At 43.1% G+C, this 8515-nt stretch overlaps 1 protein-coding gene across 6 annotated transcripts in view; it reads left to right on the top strand.

The window, feature by feature from the left end:
* Positions 1 to 1323: 1323 nt before the first annotated feature.
* ROBO2 (roundabout guidance receptor 2) overlaps positions 1324 to 8515 on the top strand; it is a 653625-nt gene continuing 646433 nt past the window's right edge. For all 6 annotated transcript variants that reach the window (XM_040227106.1, XM_040227089.1, XM_040227083.1 and 3 more), the window contains exon 1: positions 1324 to 2080. In XM_040227106.1, coding sequence (XP_040083040.1) covers positions 2020 to 2080 — 61 coding nt within the window. In that variant the 5' untranslated portion in view covers positions 1324 to 2019. The remainder of the gene's footprint in view (positions 2081 to 8515) is intronic.

The raw sequence follows: 8515 nt of genomic DNA, 5'->3' as shown, positions 1-8515 counted from the left end.
GGAATGGCATTCACTTGGTGGGTTCTACCTTCATTTTCAGGATTTTCTTCTCTCTGAGCTGGAATTCGGCTGTTTTTGAGCTTCGTTAGCTCAGTTGGGTTTTCAGCTTTCCCCGATGCTGTATTTTCCGAATTTCCTTTCAGAGAGACTACTCTCTGGAGGGTGAGGACTTCGGGTACCTCCGCCGTCCCGCTGATCCCCTCTTCTCTCCATCCCAGGCGTTTTCTGCTGAACTCCCTAGCATCCCACCATCCCACGTCAAACTCATCTTTGAGGGGACATAAAGCAACTGAGTAACAAACAGAAGAGGGGATATCACCCTTCCCCCTCCCCCGGGGATTCCTCAGGGGGTCGTAGATCTTGGCTAAAACAGGTCAGGGGAGACTAGAGATTTCTGTACGACCCCCACCCGCCCCACACCCGGTTTCTTTCTTGCGCCTTTTTAACGACGGACAGAGCACCCCCACAAAACCTTTCCGCTCCAAAAGGTGGTTATATTGTTACCTTTCCTTTCGTCCCTCCCGCTCAGCTTCTCATTCTGCTAAAAGGTGAACAGTGAATGTTTGTGTGATTTTAACCGGTAATGAGGCTGCGCCCTAGGTCCGGGAGGATGATCTTTTTCCAGAAAGCGCGTGCATCTCCGGCAGTCTGGAGGGATGAATAATTAGGAAGCGCTTCCATGAAATCACTCACCGAGAAAATTACCTGCCTATTAAACCGGACGCGGCGAGGAGCAGGAGGCTAGAGCCCACCTATCCCCTCCAGAGGCGGGAAGGAGGTGGGGACGGGGCGGCGCAGGGAAGGGGAAGGAGTGGACCGGTGGCCTCGGCTCCGAATTTGTTAATTTCCGTCCCGCTAGGACTCTGGGCTTTCCAGCTCTCCCTGGCCCTTTTGCCCAGCGGGCGGCCGTCCCCCTGTGCAGGCGGGTGGCAGAGCGTGGAGGTGCAGGCTCGGAGCCCCCCCTCATCACCCGCGCTCCCTCCCCTCCCCCGGGCAGACTCCAAGCAGCTTTCATTCCTCCCCTCCCCTCCCGCCTCCTCGCCTTCCCTCCTCTAAGTCCTTCCACCCGCGGCAGCTGCAGGAGGAGGCGGACGCTCTGCTGCGGGGCCGCGGGAGCAGCGGAGGCCGGGCCAGGGGACGGGCGGCTGGACCGCGCGCTCGCTCCCTCGCTCTCCCGCGCCTGGGCTCCCGGGACTCACCCGCCCCGCTCCGCTCCGCTCCCGCCCGCCGCCGCCCGGGCTCGCGGGCGCTCGGAGGCGGCGCCGCGGGGGGTGGCCGCAGCCCCAGCCCTGCCCCTCCCCTCCCTCGCTGCTTCCTCTCCTCTCTCCCTGCCGCCCCACCACGTAGGAGTTCGGATTCTCCACCCGACTCGTCCCGATTTCCCTTTGCCTCTCTTTTGGAAACGCGGGAGGTGGAGGGAAGCAACGAGGTGGCGGAGGAGAGGCTGGCCAAGTCGGCCCGCCTGCAAAGTGGTGCTCTGACACATCCTTATTATGGAAGTTAAGTGAAAAAACTCGGGACGTGGAGCGGCTACCGAGACGGACGCCGGGGGAAAGGAAACCAGTGGGCAAGCCAGTTTTTTTTCGGCAGCGCGCTGGCAAGTTTGTGCAACACTTTCTAGGAATTAGGTCGTTTCCCTTCCCCGACCTCCCTTCATCTTCTTGACTTCTGAAGAAAGAACTTGGCTTTGGATTGCCGTGGAGCCCGAGGAGAGCGGGTTAGACACACTTGAATAACCCCTCCGGCTGGGCTGAATTCGTGGGAATTTAGGAAGCCAGAGTGTGGAAATACAGCAGCCTTTGACGCGCCCTCGGTTAATTTGGATGGATCCAAATGTGCGCCCCTTAACACCTCGGCACTCTCCCCTTCTGATCTTGCCATTTGCTCTTCTCGACTTTAATTAGCATCTACGAAGAGTCTAAACTTTGGACCTACCTCTTTTTTTGATACTTATTTTTGTACTTTTTGCTCTCTGGGATTGGTTTCTTAAGCAGTCTGGATCCTTTTTAATATGTCAAAATGAGTCGGCTGATGTTTACACAACTACTGCTCTGTGGATTTTTATATGTTCGGGTTGATGGTAAGTTAAAATGCTTTTATCTTGTTCCTCACCCCCGAGAAACATTTCTCTGAGTCGGATGTGGGCTGTAAATAAAAATGACATTGTATCTGTCGGTCCCTTTTGGCCAGGCATGGGAGCTTTGGGGGAGCAGAGGTTTTAAGTCTTTTGTTTCTAAACCGCTGCAAGTGGAACGTGTTAGGACTCACCTATTGTTGTAATTAATTAATTAAGGAGTTGGGTAATAAATGATGGGCTCTCAGTTTTGTTAGAAAAAAGAAATATGAAAGTAAGTCTCTTTAACCAGTCTAATAGTCTGAGGCTTGCTCTCCCTTTGGGGTTGGTTTGTTCTTCTATCTGAACTTTGGTTTAGAGATTCTTAGTAAGTCATAGACACCCCATGAAGGTTCAGTGGGTTAGGAATTTGAGACACAGGTAACTCGAATCAATGTGTATCACCTGTGTGTTGGAGAGTGTTCTCCTAGGAGGATAGCAGAATGAAGATTTAGATCATAGGGAGAAAACTGTCAAAAGTAAGACTGGGCGAGGCTCCAGGAAGGGGGAAGCAGAAGCTGTGGGCTGGCCCTGGGGCTCAGAACACTCAAATCAGTCCCCAGTGGCAGACACAATGGGGATCTGAAACAGGTGCTCTAGGTGTCTCCCTCTAGGTTGAGTCAGTTTGTCAAGCAGACAGCATTCTCTCTGCTTCTCCTGTCTTTTGTTCCGATTTGGTTTCCTCAGATAGTTTCACAGGATGTCAGTTTCCTGTGGGAGGATTGCAAAATCCTTTTTTGTAGCTCTTTTGAATGAGGAGTGGAAGTAATCATTAAGGCGCTTTTTCTGTTTGTTCCAAAGAAGAATGTCAAAAGAAGAATTGGTATTCACCTTCTAGAGACTTTTAATTTTCACATCGCTGGACAGAATTGGTCTCAAAGAGATTAGAGCATGATATTTTTTGCCTGCCTGTGTGGATTGTCATACTTTAGATTTTTAATGACTGTACGTATAAAAAAATCTAGGTGTATTGGCCCAGATACTTGAGCCATCATAGTAGCTTGTTGCTACATCAACTTTATTCCAGAATTTGCATGGTGAACGAAGTCATTATTTGGGACACTGACTATTTTTGCTCGCCTGTAGAAGCTAACTTTGTTCCTGGCAGCTGCTGCTGCTGTCCAGAGAGCTATGTATCAGACTCAAAAAGGAAGCCTGTCTATAAACATAAGGCAATACAGATGAGTTTGCTTACTGTCAAGTGGCTGTTTCCTATCCTGGATTACAGGAGTACCTATGCCCCCCAGCGATAGTAGGCAAGGCATTCATGTGGACACATTGCCCTTTTTTTTTCCCCTTCTAAGTTGTAGATTCTTAGGAATTAATCACTTTGGATTATACCATGATAATATCTATAATCATATCTAATCATTCACCAGACATTTTCTTCAAAACATTTACCTTCGTAGTACATGTACATGACCAGAACTAAAAGGTTTACGGATTTGTCCCAGGTGTCTTGATTATCATCATAAGAACCTTTTGATACAACTTTTTGGATAATATATCCTCAAAAGCCTGAATTTGTATATTTCAATACCAGAAATACATGTATAAACTATATATTAGACTACAGTATTATCACCAAGTTTTTTTTTTTTTTTTTGGAGTCATTGTGTAGCTAGGAGGAATACAATTAAATTGCTCAGTGGAAGTGACAGAGGGAATCCGAAGAGCTTGGTGTTACAGAATGTAATTAATGTACCAGGGTGTTTGGAGATATATGAAACAAATGCAATTAGCCAGTTTGCTGGAACAGCAGTAGCAAGACATCATTTCTCCCCTCCCCACCCTCCCTACTGTCCTAGCCCCCCCCCCACCGTATTCTTCTCTCCCTTATTTCCTTCCTTCTTCCCCCCACCTTGTCCCTCCAGCCCCATACATACACCTAAGACCTTTGTTCTGACTTACTAATATAGATTACAGGGGGTAGTTTGTCTTGGGGCCATACTTGTGCAGCAAAATTCATGGTGATGTGGTGAAAAATGCCCAGGGTGGAGGAGTTGAAAAGGTAATAGTAAATTGTTGTGTGGGTGAAACTAGTTTTTCTGTTTAGCATCTACTATGTCCAAAGCAGTGGAAACTGTGTACACTTATTGAATTAGTGCGTGAGTCATACATTTGACATTGGATTGCCTTTGATTTACTCTTGAATGATGACAGCCTCTCCATGGGGATTGTTGAAAATTTGGGATGTAGACAACACTGCCCTCTAGGCTGTTTTAGCACACTGGTATTGCATGTTCACATGTATAATGAGGGGGTTGGTTTGTAGGATCTCTAAGCTTTCTGACTTTTCCAGGGCTCTATGATTTCTGCTTACTTATTATCCTTCTTAGAAGCATGTGCTTATTCTCCCCATGAATTTCAAATTTAGAGATGCTTGCACCATTTCAAAGATATACTGACTTTCCTTGTGGTAGACACAGAAATTAATTTTATTCAGTGACAAATGATACATAGATTTGCATTGAAATTTGCTTGGTGGGTTATTTATATGTGCATTTTTATAGTATAGGAAAAATGTTAAGACTTTTGCATCCTCATGGAAGTTATGTGTAAATATTGTGATTTTTCTGTATTTTATGTCTGTAAAAACCCACAGAGAATAAAAATTAAGTTAGTTGAGGACTACAGACAAACTTTTATATTGGGACATAAATAAAGACTGTCATTCAATACAGATTAATTAACCAGATGCAGATTTTTCTTTTGTGGTTATGTATGTGAATATGTATTGAGTTTAGCCTTTGTTCTCCAGATTTTCTGTATTTTTAAATACAGAAATAAGGTTTTGTAATCATTTACAGGGAACTAATAGGAACCATCACAAGACAGTTTGAGTACATCCATATTCCATACTTTGTGTCAATTTGATAATTTTTGAGTACTGGTGAAAATTATGTTTTTAAAATAAAAATAGTTTCTTGTCCTTAACTATTCTAAAATGAAAATGGCTCATGTGATATTTGGGGAGATAAAGATGATCTGTGTGTGTCGTGCAGATGTATAATCTCATATAGGTTTATGCATTTTGCTAAAGTGCTTCTTTCAGTAATGGGCTCATTATCCTAGCCATATGTAGTCCATTTCAGTACTTAAATTGCCTATAAGTAACCTGAAATTTCTTCGTGCAACTATGCACTAATACCACATTTGAATTGGCTTTGTTTGAATAACCTTTGATTCTAGACAACATGTGGACCATAAACCAAAAGGATTTCTTAAAACATGAAAAAAAGAGTATCTCAAAGGAAAAAAGGTCGTGATAATACAAAAAGAACAATTCTAGCCATGACATCCTTGAGCAACCTGTATAAAACAGCATCCTTGCGAATAAAAATATGGATGTCCAAGGACATTGCTTCCATTTGGGTACATATATAGGAATGAAAGGAGCTTCTATATGTAGCTTCTTCATGTCTGACTCTTTGTGTCCAGTTAACATCTGCTTCAACAGTTCCTGCAGCCTATAAGAGATATTTATTTACTTTGTGCAATTTGGTTTATGAAGAGTTGGAAGAAAACATTTTCTTTTACTTACTTCTCCTAGTTCTCCTCTTTCTCTTGCTCCTCCTGTGTTTCCCTCCGTCATTTCCTCCTCCTTCATTTCTTCCTTCCCCTCCTCCTTTTTCATTTTTGGACCCAGTGGAAGGAATCATAGAAACATTTGAAGAGTGAGGAAAATAGGTGATAGTGTTTCTTGGATAACAATTTAGAAAATCTGCATTTAAAGGAGCTTACGTTAATAATATTTTAACTTGGGACATACCCAGTTGGGACCTTGACATCAGTTTTCTTTTACCGTCCTGTATAGCTTTATGCAAACTTATGTAGTTCCTTTTCCAGTTTTGGCAGACAGAAGTCTACAGATAGTAGTTCAACCAGAAAGTTATAGAGTGCTATTTTATATATTTGTCTTCAAAGAGGAGTGTTGTTATGTTTCTTACAATAGGTATAGACCTATCAACCTAAATCAAATACATTGATACTGATAATGATTTTCTTCTTTTAAATTATTGAATAAAGCATGAATGGATGATGACAAAATATTTTAGGGGGAAATTTCCATGAACTCTTACAATGTTTCAGCATAGTAGAAATCTTAATATAGTATCTAGAGTGTATTGTGTATGCTTATGCGTGCATGCTCAGTCATGTTGGACTCTTTGTGACCCCCATGGACTGGAGCCCAGCAGGATCATCTCTCCATGGAATTTTCCAGGCAAGAATACTAGAATGGGTTGTCATTTCCCACTCCAGAAGATCTTCCATATGCAGGGATTGAACCTGCGTCTCCTTCATTTATAGGTGGATTCTTAACCACTGTACCACCTCGGAAGCCAGAAGTGTAGCATATTCAACCCCCAAAACCTGTCTTAAACTCAAAACAATATTGGCATAATCTAGAATTCAACCCTAAGTGTATTCTTCTTTTGCTCTGTTTGCACCTAGTACTTAATATCTTTCATTTGGTCACATAGGTTTTAAATCCTTCATGCTGATACTTCTCAAATTGCCCTTATCATGCCCTTATCAATATTCTCATGAAAGAATATTAGTTCCATGAGACTAGAACTTGGCTCTTCTATATACCTTTGTATCTCCAGTGTCAACATATTACTTGCCATATCCAGCTGACCACATGACATCTTTGCTTGGTATCTAATAAGAATATATCAAATGGTAACTAATTTGTTGGGCTGATCACTTCCCAGTGTATACAAATAGCAAATCATTGTATTGTACACCTGAAACTAATATAATGGTCTACAGTGATTATACCTCAATAAAATAATTTTAAAAATGAATATATCAAACTCGAGCCCAGGATAGAATTTACTCCTCTTTCCAGTCATCTCCAGCTAAGTAAATGGCATCACCGTTGACAGAGGTTTTCATGATCCAAAACTAGAAATCATTTTTGATTTGTTCTCATAGCCCATATCCAACTTATTAGTAAACCCATTGGAATATATACCCTGATACCTACAATTTTATGTGTGTATTTGTGATTTTTCTCCAACATTTTGATATAAGCATTTTCAAATACATAACAAAGCTGAAAGACGGTACAGTGAACACTTACATTTCCACCTAGAGTCTACCACTATTTTGCTGTGCTTGGTTACCACCTATTTCTCCATTCCTGTATGCATCCATTAATTCACTTTACTGTGTTGGTTGCATTTTCAAATGATTAGATTCCAAATGTTTCTTACTAATTCAACTACCACCATCCTGGTCAAAACCTGGACTGTTGGGGTAGCCTGATAAATGGTCATCCTGCCTCCATGCCTGTTCTTATCCCCACATCTTTCCTCTGTGCAGTTAGTTCTTCACCTGGTAGCCACAGAGACCTTTTAAAAGTATGTAAATACGATGAGGGCAGCTCATAGCTCAGAAGCTTTTAATGGCTTCCACTGAGAACTCTTGATAGTAGTATACAGGACTGTTCAAACTCAGGTCCCTCCCTGCCTCTCTGACCTCCTCTTTTCAACACACCCTGCTGGAACCTAGGTTTAGAGTTGTGTTTTTGGTGTTTTATTCCTGACTCAGAGCTTTTGCATTTGTTCTTTCTTCTGCCTGAAATACGCTTCCTTAGATCTTTGCATGGTTGAATCTTTCTGTTGATTTAATGAATCCCTATCCTATATCAATTTTCCCTGGTTGCTCAGATGGTAAAGAATCTGCCTGCAGTGCAGGAGACCTGGGTTCCATCCCTGGGTCAGGAATATCCCCTGTAGAAGGGATGGTACCCACTCCAGTATTTTTGCCTGAAGAAATTCATGAATAGAGGAGCCCAATGGGCTACAGTCCATGGGGGTGCAAAGAGTTTGACATGACTGAGCGACTAATAGTTTCACTTTACACTTTATCTAATATCACTTCTTCATGTATGTACATGGACTACCTTAGCTAAAATTGCTTCCCTTAAAACACTGTTGGGCTACCATCTTACCTATCTTAATTTCGTTCTTAGCTCTTATCACATCCTTAAGGTGTGTGTATATGTGTGTGTGTGTGTATGTCTGTGTGCACGCTCGCACATGCATTTGTATAAACAGCCTTGAAGGGACCCACATTTTACCATACTTGCAAGCTGAGAAGTTAGACTGCTACAACTTTATGAATGCAGGCAAAGCACATGAGTATCCCGAGACTCAGATGGTGGCTTTTGTTAGGCACACCGCACCAAGCGGCATGACTTCATGTCTGTGCAGATTTACCTTTCCCTTGAAAACCCTTAGGGACAACGCCATGGGGCCCAGGTAGGTGATGTACACAAAACGGATTGGCCCCAAAGCCGAGGAGCCCTGAGCATGGAAACCAGAGTAGTTTAGAATGGGCCATAAGCAAATCTGCCTAACTTTGGGCGTGGAGGGAAGCTTTGTCATGACT

This window comes from Oryx dammah, unplaced genomic scaffold (assembly GCF_014754425.2).
Source record: "Oryx dammah isolate SB20612 unplaced genomic scaffold, SCBI_Odam_1.1 HiC_scaffold_2, whole genome shotgun sequence".
NCBI lineage: Eukaryota > Metazoa > Chordata > Mammalia > Artiodactyla > Bovidae > Oryx > Oryx dammah.
This window is presented reverse-complemented; position numbering and strand designations above follow the sequence as displayed.